This window comes from Bubalus bubalis, chromosome 12 (assembly GCF_019923935.1).
Source record: "Bubalus bubalis isolate 160015118507 breed Murrah chromosome 12, NDDB_SH_1, whole genome shotgun sequence".
NCBI lineage: Eukaryota > Metazoa > Chordata > Mammalia > Artiodactyla > Bovidae > Bubalus > Bubalus bubalis.
The window spans coordinates 40,367,584-40,386,349 of NC_059168.1; the positions used below are offsets into that span (position 1 = coordinate 40,367,584).

Genomic DNA, 18,766 nt, shown 5'->3' on the forward strand with positions numbered 1-18,766 from the left:
TTTCTACATAGGGTGTTACAAACATAACATTATGGTACTGTGAAGCTGCCAAGCCTTATTTGATCAAATCTGAACTAAAACAGTGACATGAAATTATATCTACGCTTTGGAAACTTAATGAATAAATCAGAGGCATTCCAAAATAATTTCTTTAGGGGTCATATATATATTTTTTAGAAGCAACTAGACCTTGTTTACATTGAAAACATTTTCAGAATTCACTTCACAAGGTATTTCCTGGTCAGAGTAACAGTCTAACGAAGCACATACCTTCGCCTTCAACTTGACAGTGATTAGATGCTCTCTACCAGAAACATCTGCTTTTAACTTGATGGTACTAAAGCAAGGATCCACATACACAAGCCTGGTGAGTAGAAGGAAATAAAAAAAGATCACAATGGGGAGGGTGAGGCTAGGGGGAGGAAGAGGTTGGGGGATGGTAGGAATTGAAAATATTTGCTATATTCCTATTAATCCATTACAAAAATTAATCAGAGGAATTTCTGCATGCCATCCCATTATGCTGCTATAGATTTACTGCCGTTAATACACCAGCCCAGTGCCTAATGCAGTCATAGATCTCCGGATTATTTACAACGTGTGTCAAGGCTCATGCTGTGGTCAGTGAGCACTATGTTTCGGTTTTCCATCACTGGAACCTCTGGCACACACAGCATGTTCCTGTCAGACTCTACTTATGTACACATTAAACTTCCTGTCAAACTCTTTGATCCATTTCTGTAGTTTTATACAGTATGAGACTTTTATGCTTCCTTTATTTGTTTTTCTCCTTGATGAACTTCTCCTTTATTACCAATAATGTTACTGTACAAACACCTGGCTAATATTAGTTCATATACTCAAATTGATCCTCTCAGGAAAGTGCTGTATAAGCACAGGTACCGCCTGGTCTCCCAACAATAAATTTTCTTGTTGTGCAATATATAGCTTCTGACATTTAACCTGGGCATGTATTCAAGATGACTAATATTTTAAACATATAGCACAAGCACAATTGTTTTGGCTTTAAGTTGCTCTAAATGCATGAATTTTCTCAAATGGAAACCGATACCCTTTGAAATATGTCATTCTGTAAAAATACAGTCCCTTGAGTAGCATAAGCTACTGCCAAAAAGGATCAAATTTAGCAGTATATTTACTGGTGAACTGGGCATGTGGATTTTTTTTTTGACATTTTTACAATACCATTCTCTTGTAAAGATAAAAAGTAGCCTAAGAGTATTGTACAACTTATCACCCAGACTGATGGCAAAACCTATTAGAGTTCAACACTAACATTAGCCTCCTAACCCAAGAATCATTTTTTTTTTTTAAACACTCTGTGCTGTTAAATCACTGGCCAGATATAATAGTAAAATAGGTCAATTTCAAGAAATTCTGGGCAATAGAACTGTGGAATACTATCTGTAATGAAAAGATCTCAAACTGAAAATACAAATCTTGAATAACAGAATAAAAAGTAAAATAGAACAATCCTTATCAACAGGAAAAAAATTTATCATAATCTATGAAAACTCTAGGTCTTAGAAAACAAATGAAGCTAAAATTATTCTAGAAATGTCTACTTACATAAAAGTATCAATGAATTTATATAGATAATCATTATTTTCTTTCAGCTTTATCTGTAAACATCACAAATTCCCCTCCCCTCCAAAATTTAGAACATAGGACTTTATCGCATGTTTTATCAATATGACTGTCAGGGTTAGATACACGGGCATCTGACTCTTTGAAGACATCAACACTCCAGATTCAAGATGTTGAGAAGAACGTATGTATTTACATCTTCTCTACTCATATACAAAAAATGGAATTTCAAAGAGACATACAAACCCACAGTTACAAAAAGCACCAACCAAAACAAATTTTCAACAAACTTTATAAAAATGTAAAGTAGTCAGAAGTGCACTGATTGACAAAACAGATCAGAAGACAGAAAAATAAGACTCTAGAAGGGAGCTGGCTGGCCAAAACAGAAAGTCTACAGAATAGAGGGTATTGCTTTTATATGGGAAAAAATTAAGGAAATTTTTTAAAAATATAAGAAACCAAAATGGGAAGAGGAAATTTTAAACTCAATTATAAACAATAAAAGCTATGTTAAAAATGGTAATTGCTCTACCATTAGCTTTTCAGTGAAAAATATTTATGTAGTCATAAAAAATTAAACTGCTTACTAATTACAATTTTTAGAATTCAGCAATAGACAAAGCTAGCAGACTTAATTATAGTTACAGAAATGAATGTAAATATATTTGATCATTGCAATTTAAAAGAGAGATGACAAAAACTGAGAAGTAGAAAGGGGAAAGATGTGAGGAGGGAAGATTAGAAACATTAAATTTTATAATTGCTAATTTGAGAGTAAGAGATACCATCTTTAAGCAGACATGTAAGAAGTTTAAGAAACAGTAAAGCTAATAGAAGAATAAAAGAATAGTGATGAAGGGAGAGAGAAGGTAGTGTATGAACTAAGTTTATTTTTATTATAGTAATTAATCAGTATGTAATTCTAATAAACCAAGTAATGCTGAATATAGGGATATTTTTTAAAAATATAGAAGTTACTTATAAACATGAACATTTCAGAGTGTCTCAAAGAATAAGATCAGGGATGGGAAGTGGTGTCGAAAAAGCCTGTTGCTTTCCGTTATAAACCCTAAATTGTTTAGAAGTATGATGAATATATACACATAGAGAAAGCAAGAAGGAACATGGAGATAGAAGGAAAAACTAAATCACCAACTAGTACTTTTCATACTCCTCACTGCTGCTCGGCATCAACATGTTCAAAATTACAGAACGTCTATTAAATAAGACAGAAATAAACTAAAGTTCTAGTCTTTTGTTTGCAATCACAGGAACAAAAGATTATCTTACCACAAAGTTTAAGATGTAGAAATAATACATTAGAGAAAAACAGGTTCATGCTCAAAGTATTGCCCTGAATCAAAAGGATTATAAGGTTAATTCCATTGAAATGTAAAACATAATTCAAACTTTAAAAAATAATAATTTCAGGTTAATCTCAGCAAGGTCACTTAAAATGAAACACTTTACCCACATTGATTCTACTTTGAGGAAAATGGAGAAAACTAAACGTGATCATCATATTAAATACATGTGACCTAGATTGGCAAGTGTCCTCTAGTATTTATTCTCAGCTTCTTTCATTTGGTAATAGGATCCCTGCCTCCACTCCCAGCTAACCCAAGTTTTGGCTGAGTACACGCCATCCAGCTAGTAACCTTTCCAGCTGCCCTTGGGTATCAGCATTAAATTCTGGCCAATGTACTACAAGCAGAAGTGATATGTACATCTTTCAGATCATTTGTAACCAAATAGTGGCTGTACCTCCCACCACCCCTCCCATTCTCTCTCCTGATAGTGTAGAACTTAGGCTAATATGACCCATCAAAGTCCATGCAGACTTTGACTTTCTGAAGACATCAACACTCCAGATTCAAGATGCTGAGAAGAATATATGTATTTATATCTTCTCTCTACTAACATAACAAAAAATGGAATTTTTTAAGAACAACCTCTTAACACAGCTCTGACCAACAGAACTTTCTGTGATGATGGTATCTGCACTGTCCAAAGACTGGCCATTAAACACCTGTAGCTATGGAGGACTTAAAATGTAGGTAATATAAATATCAATATTAGCCAACTCATTGGAAAAGACCCTGATGCTGGGAAAGATTGAAGGCAGAAGGAGAAGAGGGTGACAGAGGATGAGATGGCTGGGCATGAACTTGGGCAAACTGTGGGAGATGGTGAGGAAGAGAGAGGCCTGGCTGCAGTCCCTGGGATTGCAAAGAGTTGGACACGACTTGTTTTGTGTGAAACTCTGAGGATTTGGAGTTCTTTGTGAACAGCAACTCAGCCTGTGCCTTAACTAGCTTAATATATATCTCTATCTATTCACAACAGAAAGAATATCTTAATGTTTGGCCTACAGAATAGATATTAAATGGGAAAAAGCAGTAATAAGCTCTTACAAATAAAATTAAAATCAGTTTTTCTTTAAAAAAGTTATTTTAAATGTTCTATTTTACTGTTAAATTGGATAGCTCAATTTAAACAATATGAAATAATTTCTACTCATTTAAATAATACATTTGGGGAACTTTATTGGAAAACTCACTTTTTTGAGAAGCTGTAAAATGATATTTAAAATTTATATTTAGAAGGAGTCTAGGTATCTACTACTTAGCTAGACATATTCTAAAATTGACTAAGAAAAAAATAAAAACAAAAATATAAAATCCAAAGAAATAAAACACTATACTTTTTGCACTTGAATTTCCATTTATCATTTGCTGCATTTCTTTATAAGTTACTGCTTACAATAAGTAAATGGTACTAAACTTAAAGAGTTAAGTTTTTTAAACATTTGAAAGGGATACCTAAACTTTAGGGAGGTTTTGTTGTTCTGATTAATAGGTGAATGTTATCAATACAGAAAAACAAAAAGAATGTGCTTTATATCTCTTGAAATACTTGGTATTTATTTTGACCAAAAGCTTAAGTTTTATAGTTTCTTTAAATATCTAGATGCATTTATGTAGTAATAACACCAAAAGGGAGACTAAAGACTTGCATGTTTTAATAAAGCATCACAATTTGTTTCCATTCTTAAGTATTAACTTTTTCAAAAAATCACTTCCCTAAGTGACATTTTAACTTCCTATATTTTCTGTGTGTGTGTGCTCACTCAGTTGTGTACGACTGTTTGAGACCCCCAGAAACTGTAGCATGCCAGGCTTCTTTGTCTATGGGATTTTCCAGACAAGGATACTGGAGTGGGCTGCCATTTCCTTCTCCAGGGAATCTTCCCAACCCAGGGATCAAACCAACATCTCTTGTGTCTCCTGCATTGGCAGGCAGATTCTTTACCACTGCACCACCTTGGAAGCCCCACACCTCTATCCTGCCTTCTGCTAAATAATCTTTCCAAGTATCTTATTGACATATCAACCATTTACTCAAAAAAATCCAGTGAGTCCCCATCGCCTGGCATATAAAGAATCCTTAGTTTAATAGTTAAGACCTTTCAGTCTGACACTGATATTAATCCTCTTACACAACCAACCAATCCACTCTGAAGTCCAAAAATGAATTGCCCATTTCCATCACCTCTGCCTTCTCTCCTCCATTCCCACCCGTTTAAGGCTTTCTATATTCCTTCTAAACTTTCCCAATGTTCACCTCCTCTAAGAACCTTCCTAAATTATCTGTAGTGAAAAAACACTTCACCTCTCTCAAAACTATCATACAGCTCCTTTTCATGGAAGTTTTGCCTTCCAATCAAGTAACTTTTTAAAATAAGGAATATTTAAGTTTTATTAATATTTACCTATGGATGTATCAATGTTTATGTATCAAATAACATAAACAAGTTGCCGTCAGACTGGTTCATATTTACTGATTCATATGTAAGTCTTATACAATTAAAGCAAATTCTGTTTAGATACACTAAACATATTACCAATTTAGAAAGATAATTTTTCAGTATCAAATAATTTGCGTTCAGTGATTTGGATATATGTATGAGGTAAAAGCACTCTATAAAGGTAATTCAGAAAGAAAGTCATACTTTTAACATCTATGTTCTTATGCGTTATGCAACAAAATTATTGTGATAATTAAATCATGATTCTAACTATATGCTGTAAAACTCACATGTAGTCGGACCTTTTTAGTGAACTATATTCTCAAGAAATTTAAACTTACTTTACAGAAGGAATTTGAGTCACATAACTTATATTTCTTTTCAACCCTTATTACTAAATATCATTGGTTTCATTTAAAAAATGAAAACTTTGTGGTTCTGAGAGGTTGTTACTTGCCCAAGATCACACAGCTGATAAGCCAGAATTAAAGCCTTGTCTAATTACTGTAATTAATTTAGTCTTAAAAAGTATCTCCATTTCTTCCAATATGTTATAAAATTCTTTTAAATGCACTGATAATTACAGAAAATATCACCATCAATGAATTAAGTCTATTGCAAAAACACTGGACTTAACTAAAAATATAATTCAATATATGTTGACAATATTTCAGCATTACAACAGATTTACTAAAATTTAACTCTTTACCAAAACAAATTTGAAAGGCCAAATAGTTTAATTTTACTCACTCTAAATGATAAACAATATTGTCCAGAAGGGACAAAAACATTAGATCATACCTCCTGTCTGAATCATTTAATCTCTGAATTTTCTAGGGTCATGTGATTACTAAAACAAACATTGTTGTTGTTCAGTTGCTAACTCATGTCCACCTCTTTACGACCACTTGGAATGTAGCATGTCAGGCTTCCCTGTCCTTCACTATCTCCTGTGGTTTGGTCAAACTCACATCCGTGGTGTTGATGATGCCATCCAACCATCTCATCCTCTGTCACCCCCTTCTCCTGCCTTCCATCATTCCCAGCATCAGGGTCTTTTCCAATGAGTAGGCTTCTCACATCAGTTGGCCAAAGTACCGGAGCTTCAGCTTTAGCATCAAGTCATTCCAATGAATATTCAGGATTGAATTCCTTTAGGAGTGACTGGTTTGATCACCCTGCTGTCCAAGGGACTCTCAAGAGTCTTCTCCAGCACCACAATTCAAAAGCATAAATTCTTCAGCACTTAGCCTTCTTTATGGCCAAACTCTCACACCTGTACATGACTACTAGAAAAACCATGAAAGTGAAAGTGAAAGTCGCTCAGTCATGTCCAACTCTTTGTGACCCCATGGACTAAATGTTCCATGGAATTGTCAAGACCAGAATACTAGAGTGGGTAGCCTCTTCCTTCTCCAGGGGATCTTCCCAACCCAGGGATTGAACCCAAGTCTCTGACATTGCAGGTGGATTCTTTACCAGCTGAGCCACAAGGAAAGCCCAAGAATACTGGAGTGGGTAGCCTATCCTTTTTCCAGAGGATCTTCCCCAACCAGGAATTGAACTGGGGTTTCCTGAATTGCAGGCAGCTTCTTTACCAACTGAGCTATCAGGGAACCTATCAGAAAAACCATAGCTAAACATAAGGTAGCCTATACAAAATGACTGCATTTCTTTCAAACTGGGACACATTTGCCTTTTCATACTGATCATAGGATTCTCAAGGCAAGAATACTGAAGTAGATTGCCATACCCTTCTCCAGTAGACCATGTTTTGTTAGAACTCTCCACCATGACTCATCCGTCTTGATGAGTCATGGTGCTTAGTTTCATTGAGTTAGACAAGACTGTGGTCCCTGTGATGAGAGTGCTTAGTTTTCCGTGATTATGGTTTTCAGTCTGTCTGCCCTTTGATGGAGAAGGATAAGCAGCTGATGGGAGAGACTGACTGAGAGGGAAACTGGTTCTTGTTCTGATGGGCAGGGCCATGCTCAGTAAATCTTTAATCCAATTCCCTGTCCATGGGCAGGGATGTGTTCCCTCCCTGTTATTTGACCTGAGGCCAAACTATGGTGGAAGTAATGAAGATAATGGTGACCTCTTTCAGGAAGTCCCATGCACACACTGCTACACTCACTGACCCTAACCCTTACAGCAGGCCACCGCCAACCCATACCTCCACCAGAGACTCCTGGACACACATGAACTAGTCTGGGTCAGTCTTATGGGGTCACTGCTACTTTCTCCTGGTGGGCTCAAGGTTCTGTTTGTGCCCTCCAAGAGTCTGTTTCCCCAGTCCCATGAGGTAAAGTCCGATACCATGAAGAGCAATACTGCATAGGAATCTGGAATGTTAGGTCCATGAATCAAGGCAAACTGGATGTGGTCAAACAGGAGATGACAAGAGCGAACATCGACATCTTAGGATGTTCATCAAGAGAACTAAAATGGACTGGAATGGGTGAATTTAACTCACATGATCATTATATCTACTACTGTGGGCAAGAATCCCTTAGAAGAAATGGAGTAGCCATCATAGTCAACAAGAGTCTGAAATGCAGTACTTGGATGCAATCTCAAAAAAGACAGAATGATCTCTGTTCACTTCCAAGGCAAACCATTCAATATCACAGTAATCTAAGTCTATGCCCCAACCAGTAATGCTGAAAAAGCTGAAGTTGAACAGTTCTATGAAGACCTACAAGACCTTCTAGAAATAACACCCCCAAAAAGAAGTCCCTTTCATTATAGGGCACTGGAATGCAAAAGCAGGAAGTTAAGAAACACCTGGAGTAACAGGCAAATTAGGCCTTGGAGTACAGAATGAAGCAGGGCAAAGGCTAGTAGAGTTTTGCCAAGAGAATACACTGGTCATAGCAAACACTCTCTTCCAACAACACAGGAGAAGACTCTACACATGGACATCACCAGATGGTCAACACTGAAATCAGACTGATTATATTCTTTGCAGCTAAAGATGAAGAAGCCCTAAACAGTCAGCAAAAACAAGACCAGAAGCTGACCGTGGCTCAGATCATGAACTCCTTATTGCCAAATTCAGACTTAAACTGAAGAAAGTAGGGAAAACCACTAGACCATTCAGGTAGGACCTAAATCAAATCCCTTATGATTATACAGTGGAAGTAAGAAATAGATTCAAGAGATTAGATCTGATAGAGTACCTAAAAAACTATGGATGGAGGTTTATGACATTGTACAGGAGGCAGAGATCAAGACCATCCCTAAGGAAAAAAAAAATGAAAAAAGTAAAAATGGTTGTCTGAGGAGGCCTTAAAAATAGCTGTGAAAAGAAGAGAAGTGAAAGGCAAAGAAGAAAAGTAAAGATATACCCATTTGAATGCAAAGTTCCAAAGAATAGCAAGGAGAGGTAAGAAAGCCTTCCTCAATGAAAAATGCAAAGAAATAGAGGGAAACAATGAAATGGGAAAGACTAGAGATCTCTTCAAGAAAATAAGAGATATCAAGGGAACATTTCATGCAAAGATGGGCTCAATAAGGACAGAAATGGTATGGACCTAACAGAAGCAGAAGATATTATAAAGAGTTGGAAAGAATACACAGAAGAACTGTACAAAAAAGATCTTCATGACCCAAATAACCATGATGGTGAAATCACTTACCTAGAGCCAGGCATCCTGGAATGTGAAGTCAAGTGAGCTGTAGGAAGCATCACTATGAACAAAGCTAGTGAAGGTGATGGAATTCCAGTTGAGCTATTTCAAATCATGAAAGATGATACTGTGAAAGGGCTGCACTCAATATGCCAGCAAATTTGGAAAACTCAGCAGTGGCCACGGGACTGGAAAAGGTCAATTTTCATTCCAATCCCAAAGAAAGGCAATGCCAAAGAATGTTCAAACTATTGCACAATTGCACTCATCTAACACGCTACCAAAGTAATGCTCAAAATTCTCCAAGCCAGACTTCAACAGTACGTGAAATGTGAACTTCCAGATGTTCAAGTTGGTTTTAGAAAAGGCAGAGGAACCAGAGATCAAATTGCCAATATCCATTGGATCACTGAAAAAGCAACCGAGTTCCAGAGAAACATCTATTTCTGCTTTATTGACTATGCCAAAGCCTTTCACTGTGTGGATCACAATAAACTGTGCAAAATTATTCAAGAGATAGGAATACCAGACCACCTTACCTGCCTCTTGAGAAAACCATATGCAGATCAAGAAGCAACAGTTAGAACTGGACACGAAACTACAGCCTGGTTCCAAATAGGGAAAGGAGTACGTCAAAGCTGTATACTGTCACCCTGCTTATTTAACTTATATGCAGAGTACATTATGAGAAATGCTGGACTGGATGAAGCACAACCTGGAATCAAAGATTTACAGGAGAAATATCAATAACCTCAGATATGCAGATGACACCACCTTTATGGCAGAAAGTGAAGAAGAACTAAAGAGCTTCTTGATGAAAGTGAAAGAGGAGACTGAAAAAGTTGGCTTAAAACTCAGCATTTAGAAAACTAAGATCATGGCATCTGATCCCATCACCTCATGGCAAACAGATGGGAAAACAATGGAAACAGTGACAGACTTTATTTTTTTGGACTCCAAAATCACTGCAGATGGTGACTGCAGCCATGAAATTAAAAGACACTTGCTCCTTGGAAGAAAAGTTATGTCCAACCTAGACAGCATATTAAAATGCAGAGACATTACCTTGCAACAAAAGTCCATCTAGTCAAGGCTATGGTTTTTCCAGCAGTCATGCATGGATGTGACAGTTGCATTACAAAGAAAGCTGAGCGCTGAAGAATTGATGCTTTTGAACTGTGGTGTTGGAGACTTTTGAGAGTCCCTTGGACTTCAAGGAGATCCAACCAGTCCATCCTAAAGGCAATCAGTCCTGAATATTCATTGGAAGGACTGATGCTGAAGCTGAAACTGCAATACTTTGGCCACCTGATACAAAGAACTGATTCACTGGAAAAGACCCTGATACTGGGAATGACTGAAGGCGGCAGGAGAAAGGGATGACAGAGGATGAGACGGTTGGATGGCATCACCAACTCAACGGACATGAGACTGAGTAAACTCTGGGAGTTGTTGATGGACAGGGAGACCTGGCATGCTGCAGTCCATGGGGTTGTAGAGTCAGACATGACTGAGCAACTGAACTGAACTGTACTGGGAAACATGTGAGACTAAAATAGGCCAAGATAAAAGGAATTAGTTAGGACTATCCTAGGTAACTGCTACTGCTAAGTCACTTTAGTCGTGTCCGACTCTGTGTGACCCCACAGACATCAGCCCACCAGGCTCTCCTGCCCCTGGGATTCTCCAGGCAAGAACACTGGAGTGGGTTGCCACTTCCTTCTCCAATGCATGAAAGTGAAAAGTGAAAGGGAAGTTGCTCAGTCGTGTCCGACTCTTAGCGACCCCATGGACTGTAGCCTACCAGTCTCCTCCATCCATGGGATTTTCCAGGCAAGAGTACTGGAGTGGGGTGCTATTGCCTTCTCTGATATAACGTACAGCAGTGTTAATTTTTGATATATCTATCATGTTGTGCTGCTGCTGCTGCCGCTAAGTCACATCAGTCATGCTCGACTCTGTGCGACCCCATAGACGGCAGCACACCAGGCTCCCCCGTCCCTGGGATTCTCCAGGCAAGAACACCGGAGTGGGTTTCCATTTCCTTCTCCAATGCATGAAAGTGAAAAAATGAAAGTGAAGTCGCTCAGTTGTGTCCGACTCTTAGCGACCCCATGGACTGCAGCCTACCAGGCTCCTCCATCCATGGGATTTTCCAGGCAAGAGTACTGGAGTGGGGTGCCATCGCCTTCTCCAATCCTAGGTAAAGTGAGATACAAATCAACCATTCTATTATGTTGGTGCAAATTTAATTGCAGTTTTGGACAGCAAATTTTAAATAATTTTAACTAGGCTCAAATACATTTTTATTCATCAAAATAGGGAATCATTACAATCAACACATTTTTGTCAAGGAGAAATAACTTTGTTTATTCCTGTAGTGCAAAAGTCCATGCCTCAGGATTCAATCAATTCTTGGAAAGCATGTTCTGCCTCTTGCTGGTTGTAGAAGCGTTTTCCCTACAAAAAGTTGCTTGAAGAAATGGTTGGTTGGCAAAAGGTCAGGTTAATATGGAGGATGAGGCAAAACCTCGTAACCCAATTAATTCAACTTTTGAAGCACTGGTTGTGCAACTTGCTCAAAAACTGGGCCCTGTTAATCAATGCCAGCTGAAAGCATTGAAGTTTTCGATAGTTATTGATTTGCTGAGCATACTTCTCAGATACAGTGGTTTCACTACGATTCAGAAACTTGTACTGAATCAGACTGTCAGCAGACCACCAAACGACCATCAAATACTGACCGTGACCTTTTTTGGGTGGAAGTTTGGCCTTGGGAAGTGCTTTGGAGCTTCTTCTCAGTCCAACTGTGGAGCTGGTCATCACCAATTGTCATATAAAATCCACTTTTTGTCACATGTCACAATCTGATGGAGAAATGGTTCACTGTTGATGCACAGAATAAGAGAAGACCACACTTCAAAATGATTTTTTTTATCTGTGGTCAGCTCATGATACACCCACTTATTGAGTTTTCTCACCTTTACAATTTTCTTCAAATGCCTCATGACTGTAGAATGGTAGATGTTGAGTTCTTCAGCAACTTCTCACGTAGTTGTAAGAGGATCAGCTTCAAGGATGCTCTCAACTGGTTGCTGTCAACTTCCGATGGCCTGCCACTACACTCATCTTCAAGGCTCTTATCTCCTTTGCAAACCTTTTTGAACTTCCACTGCACTATATGTTCAGTTAGCATTTTCTTGGCCAAATGCATTTTTGATGTTGTGAGTTGTTTCCCCTGCTTTATGGCACATTTTGAACTCAAATAAGAAAATCGCTCGAATTTCTTTTTGTCTAACATCATTTCCATGGTCTAAAATAAACAGCAGCCATGAAGAGATACCCCACACCCAAGGTAAGAGAAACCCAAATAAGATGGTAGGTGTTGCAAGAGGGCATCAGAGGGCAGACACACTGAAACCATACTCACAGAAAACTAGTCAATCTAATCACACTAGGACCACAGCCTTGTCTAACTCAATGAAACTAAGCCATGCCTGTGGGGCAACCCAAGATGGGCATGTCATGGTGGAGAGACCTGACAGAATGTGGTCCACTGGAGAAGGGAATGGCACACCACTTCAGTATTTTTGCCTTGAGAACCCCATGAACAGTATGAAAAGGCAAAATGATAGGATACTGAAAGAGGAACTCCCCAGGTCAGTAGGTGCCCAATAGGCTACTAGAGATCAGTGGAGAAATAACTCCAGAAAGAATGAAGGGATGGAGCCAAAGCAAAAAGAATACCCAGCTGTGGATGTGACTGGTGATAGAAGCAAGGTCCGATGCTGTAAAGAGCAATATTGCATAGGGACCTGGAATGTCAGGTCCATGAATCAAGGCAAATTGGAAGTGTCAAACAAGAGATGGCAAGAGTGAATGTCGACATTCTAGGAATCAGAGAACTAAAATGGACTGGAATGGGTGAATTTAACTGAGATGACCATTATATCTACTACTGTGGGCAGGAATACCTCAGAAGAAATGGAGTAGCCATCATGGTCAACAAAAGAGTCCGAAATGCAGTACTTGGATGCAATCTCAAAAACGACAGAATGATCTCTGTTCGTTTCCAAGGCAAACCATTCAATATCACAGTAATCCAAGTCTATACCCCAACCAGTAACGCTGAAGAAACTGAAGTTGAACGGTTCTATGAAGACCTACAAGACCTTTTAGAACTAAACCCAAAAAAGATGTCCTTTTCATTATAGGGGAATGGAATGCAAAAGTAGGAAGTCAAGAAACACCTGGAGTAACAGGCAAATTTGGCCTTGGAATATGGAATGAAGCAGGGCAAAGACTAATAGAGTTTTGCAAAGAAAATGCACTGGTCATAACAAACACCCTCTTCCAACAACACAAGAGAAGACTCTATACATGGACATCACCAGATGGTCAACACTGAAATCAGACTGATTATATTCTTTGCAGCCAAAGATGGAGAAGCTCTATACAGTCAGCAAAAACAAGACCAGGAGCTGACTGTGGCTCAGATCATGAACTCCTTATTGCCAAATTCAGACTTAAATTGAAGAAAGTAGGGAAAACCACTATACCATTCAGGTATGACCGAAATCAAATCCCTTATGATTATACAGTGGAAGTGAGAAATAGATATAAGGGCCTAGATCTGATAGATAGAGTGCCTGATGAACTATGGACTGAGGTTCGTGACATTGCACAGGAACAGGGATCAAGACCATCCCCATGGAAAAGAAATGCAAAAAAGCAAAATGGTTATCTGGGGAGGCCATACAAATAGCTGTGAAAAGAAGAGAAGCGAAAAGCAAAGGAGAAAAGCAAAGATATAAGCATCTGAATGCAGAGTTCCAAAGAATAGCAAGAAGAGATAAGAAAGCCTTCTTCAGCGATCAATGCAAAGAAATAGAGGAAAACAACAGAATGGGAAAGACTAGAGATCTCTTCAAGAAATTAGAGATATCAAGGGAACATTTCATGCAAAGATGGGCTCAATAAAGGACAGAAATGGTATGGACCTAACAGAAGCAGAAGATATTAAGAAGAGGTGGCAAGAATACACAGAAGAACTGTACAAAAAAGATCTTCACGACCTAGATAATCACGATGGTGTGATCACTCACCTAGAGCCAGACATCCTGGAATGTGAAGTCAAGTGGGCCTTAGGAAGCATCACTACAAACGAAGCTAGTGGAGGTGATGGAATTCCAGTTGAGCTATTTCAAATCCTGAAAGATGATGCTGTGAAAGTGCTGCACTCAATATGCCAGCAAATTTGGAAAATGCAGCAGTGGCCACAGGACTGGAAAAGGTCCGTTTTCATTCCAATCCCAAAGAAAGGCAATGCCAAAGAATGCTCAAACTACCACTCAATTGCACTCATCTCACACACTAGTAAAGTAATGCTCAAAATTCTCCAAGCCAGGCTTCAGTAATATGTGAACCGTGAACTTCCAGATGTTCAAACTGGTTTTAAAAAAGGCAGAGGAACCAGAGATCAAATTGCCAACATCCGCTGGATCATGGAAAAAGCAAGAGAGTTCCAGAAAAACATATATTTCTGCTTTATTGACTATGCTAAAGCCTTTGACTGTGTGGATCACAATAAACTGTGGAAAATTCTGAAAGAGATGGGAATACCAGACCACCTGACCTGCCTCTTGAGAAATTTGAATGCAGGTCAGGAAGCAACAGTTAGAACTGGACATGGAACAACAGACTGGTTCCAAATAGGAAAAGGAGTACTTCAAGGCTGTATATTGTCACCCTGCTTATTTAACTTATATGCAGAGTACATCATGAGAAACGCTGGGCTGGAAGAAGCACAAGCTGGAATCAAGATTGCCAGGAGAAACATCAATAACCTCAGATATGCAGATGACACCACCTTTATGGCAGAAAGTGAAGAGGAACTAAAAAGCCTCTTGATGAAAGTGAAAGAGGAGAGTGAAAAAGTTGGCTTAAAGCTCAACATTCAGAAAACGAAGATCATGGCATCTGGTCCCATCACTTCATGGGAAATAGATGGGGAATCAGTGGAAACAGTGTCAGACTTGATTTTTCTGGGCTCCAAAATCACTGCAGATGGTGACTGCAGCCATGAAATTAAAAGATTCTTACTCCTTGGAAGGAAAGTTATGACCAACCTAGATAGCATATTCAAAAGCAGAGACATTACTTTGCCAACAAAGGTTCGTCTAGTCAAGGCTATGGTTTTTCCAGTGCTCATGTATGGATGTGAGAATTGGACTATGAAGAAGGCTGAACGCCAAAGAATTGTTGCTTTTGAACTGTGGTGTTGGAGAAGACTCTTGAGAGTCCCTTGGACTGCAAGGAGATCCAACCAGTCCATTCTGAAGGAGATCAGCCCTGGGATTTCTTTGGAAGGAATGATGCTAAAGCTGAAACTCCAGTACTTTGGCCACCTCATTCGAAGAGTTGACTCATTGGAAAAGACTGTGATGCCAGGAGGGATTGGGGGCAGGAGGAGAAGGGGACGAAAGAGGATGAGATGGCTGGATGGCATCACTGACTCGATGGACGTGAGTCTGGGTGAACTCCGGGAGTTGTTGAAGGACAGGGAGGCCTGGCGTGCTGTGATTCATGGGGTCGCAGCATCGGACATGACTGAACGACTGAACTGAACTGAACTGAACGTCATTAGCAAAAAAAAAATGTAAAGTGAGAAATGTAAATTAAAATGATGTATAACTTAACCACATTAAATGTATTTTAATATCAAATGTCAAACTTCAACAGTGCAAAACTGCAATTATTTTTGCACCAACATAATGAAAAGCAAACAATGCTGTCAACTTCAGGACATCCTTAATACCAAGCAGAAAATCCTGTTAAACCGTAAGGATTCTGCTTAATTCTTACTGTTTTAATGAGCCATTCTGTAACACAACACAAGCAAAAGTTAACAGAAAGCTATCAAGACACTTTTTTGCATCACTCAGTTTTTTGAGCCAGTTATAAAACCCAAAATTATCCACAACTTCATTTTACCCTAGGACAACTTGTGTTTTTAGTGTGTTCTTATGAAAGTTGAAGCAAGTATAGAAATTATAACAATAGCAATCAAACTTAATATCAGCTACTATTTCTCACTGTGTTTCTATTAGAAAGGTACACAAATATAGAGAGTAAAGGAAAGATTTCAATCATATTTTAAATATTTCCTTTTTTCTAACTTTAATTTTTTTTCACAAAACCTGATCCTATAGAGTTGATTAGATATGTCAAGTATGTAATTAGAAACACAACTAAGTTTTCCTTACTTTAAAAAAAAATCCTTCTTTTATGATTGGATTTTACTATTCCACTAACAAATCTACAAGATTATTATTTAGAGTGCAAGTAAAATATAGACTGTATTGACATGGTCGAGGAATCATGAGAGTTTGAAAATCCATTTACATCCATTTGTCATGCAAATCATTATGTATGTTATTTTTAAAAATATTTTAAATTAAGAAGTTGGCCAGCGGCTCAGGCAGGGCCTCAAAAGGTAACAAATCTAGCATGAAGACAGTGGTTCAGGTCTCATTTTTAACTCCATGGGCCCTGAAATCCAGTAGTGTTCAGTGTCTCAAGTGTACTAGGCCTGATTTAAGAATTAACTCACAAAAATAAAATTGAAAGATGTTCTTGCTTTGCCAGACAGTGGTGGATAAATACTGACAAAACCTTACTATATGGCTTCTCACAATCCATGCAGATAACTTCTCTTCTGCTAACACATTATTTGTAAAGACTATGAAACAAATGATTAGGTAACAGCAGGTATATTCTAATTCAATCATGCATCCTAATTATTATAATTAAACTATGATTTTTTGTAAATCTAAGCAACAGATTTGAAAACTATCATTTTTTTCACCTGGCAAATTTTTTCCATAAGGAGAGTCACACTTTAATAATAAACTAATAAAATCTATGTCCAATTACTTGAGGGAGCTTTACTAAAGGCTCCATATCAGAGCCATCTCCAGAGCACAACTCCAAGAAGCATCGTCAAGCCAAATACCAGAGCACTGTTATGCAGCCAGCCTTGACCATGTACACGCATCTTATAAGCGAAGTTGGGGATAAAAATATACATCTTGAAACTTTTTCAGAGAATTAAATAGGAATGGCACCCCACTCCAAGTACTCTTGCCTGGAAAATCCCATGGACGGAGGAGCCTGGTAGGCGGCAGTCCATGAGGTCGCACAGAGTCGGACATGACTGAGCGACTTCACTTTCACTTTTCACTTTCATGCATTGGAGAAGGAAATGGCAACCCACTCCAGTGTTCTTGCCTGGAGAATCCCAGGGACGGGGAAGCCTGGTGGGCTCCTGTCTATGGGGTCGCAGAGTCGGACACGACTGAAGTGACTTAGCAGCAGCATAAAGTAGCTAGCAGGAACTTATAATTGGAATTTCCTATATATAATAACCTTAGTCTAAAGAGAAGACAAACACTAATACTGTGATGAATGCTACAGTAGAGTATTCATATCCTTACCTTGGCTTTCATCTATTATCTGAGCTAGAAACCTGTTTCTTTTTTTCTCCCATATCAGAAGAATGTATATAAAGCAAAGCTAAAGTCAGTACTTTCTATGTATCTATAAAAACACTTATTCCATAAAATATTTTATATACTTGCACTACTTCTAACTTTGTTGCTAACAGATCCCAAAAAATCCTTTAAGTATATTCCATAGTATCTACCTGGCTTAGAATTAAGTACTACTGGAATCATCTACTTAAATTCTGAGTCTTCTACTAGATGTAAGTTCCATGAGGAATCTTAAGTCTTGACTGTGTATTTTCACTGTCTTATATTATAGGCATCTGATAAACAATAGGTGGAAAAAACTAAATTATTCAAAAATCTGATATTTGCATACTCAATGCTTCAACTAATTCTCATTATTGGAGTTCTCCCAATAATGTCACATCTACTTAAAAACTGCCACAAACTATCAAAATAACAGAAATAAAACAAGAACATTGCTTCTTCCCTTTCCAAGGCCTTCCTACATCCCTATCTTCTAAACACTAAAATCTTAATATTTAAGCATCAGAAAATAAGTCAAAGTAATTTTTCTCTTCTATCACTTCAAATCCAAAGAATAATCACGTCCATGACATCAAGGGCTCAGATGTTAAACAATCTGCCTGCAATGCAGGAGACCTGGGTTCGATCCGTGGGTCAGAAAGATACCCTGGAGAAGGGAATGGCTACCCACTCCAATATTCTTGCCAGGAAAAATCCATGGACAGAGAAGCCGGGTCTACAGTTCCATGGGGCTGCAAACAGTAGGACATGCCTGAGCGACTTTCACTTTCATGACATCAATGCTTGAAGAAAAATCTTTTTAACTTCAGCAGGATTGTTAAAAGTGCACCTCAATGCATTACTTGTCTTCTCTGTCTCTATCCCAAATCCTATTCAGGAATGACACCTTATCAGATAAGGTTAATTTCATGAATATGCACTAACCAGTTCTTAATTTCACCATAATGGTACCTTTAAAATTATACATAACGTCCATTTCTGGATAAAAAATGGAGTACCTTAGACCAAAACTTCCAATGAGAACAACTAAAACAGCCTGATGACAAGGAAAAGAAAAAGAAAGTTTCAAGGTGTCAAAAAATTGCTAAGGCAACCAGGACTTGACAGACCAAGGTCCTGAAGAAGGGGGAACAGAGGAGAAGTAAGACAACGCTTCAGCC

The 18,766-nt window shown here is 38.3% G+C and overlaps 1 protein-coding gene across 4 annotated transcripts in view; it reads right to left on the reverse strand.

Annotated features, from left to right (window-relative positions):
- FANCL (FA complementation group L) overlaps positions 1–18,766 on the reverse strand; it is a 91,450-nt gene that overhangs the window by 40,497 nt on the left and 32,187 nt on the right. For all 4 annotated transcript variants that reach the window (XM_044925927.1, XM_006070296.3, XM_006070299.3 and 1 more), the window contains one exon: positions 271–364. In XM_044925927.1, coding sequence (XP_044781862.1) covers positions 271–364 — 94 coding nt within the window. The remainder of the gene's footprint in view (positions 1–270; positions 365–18,766) is intronic.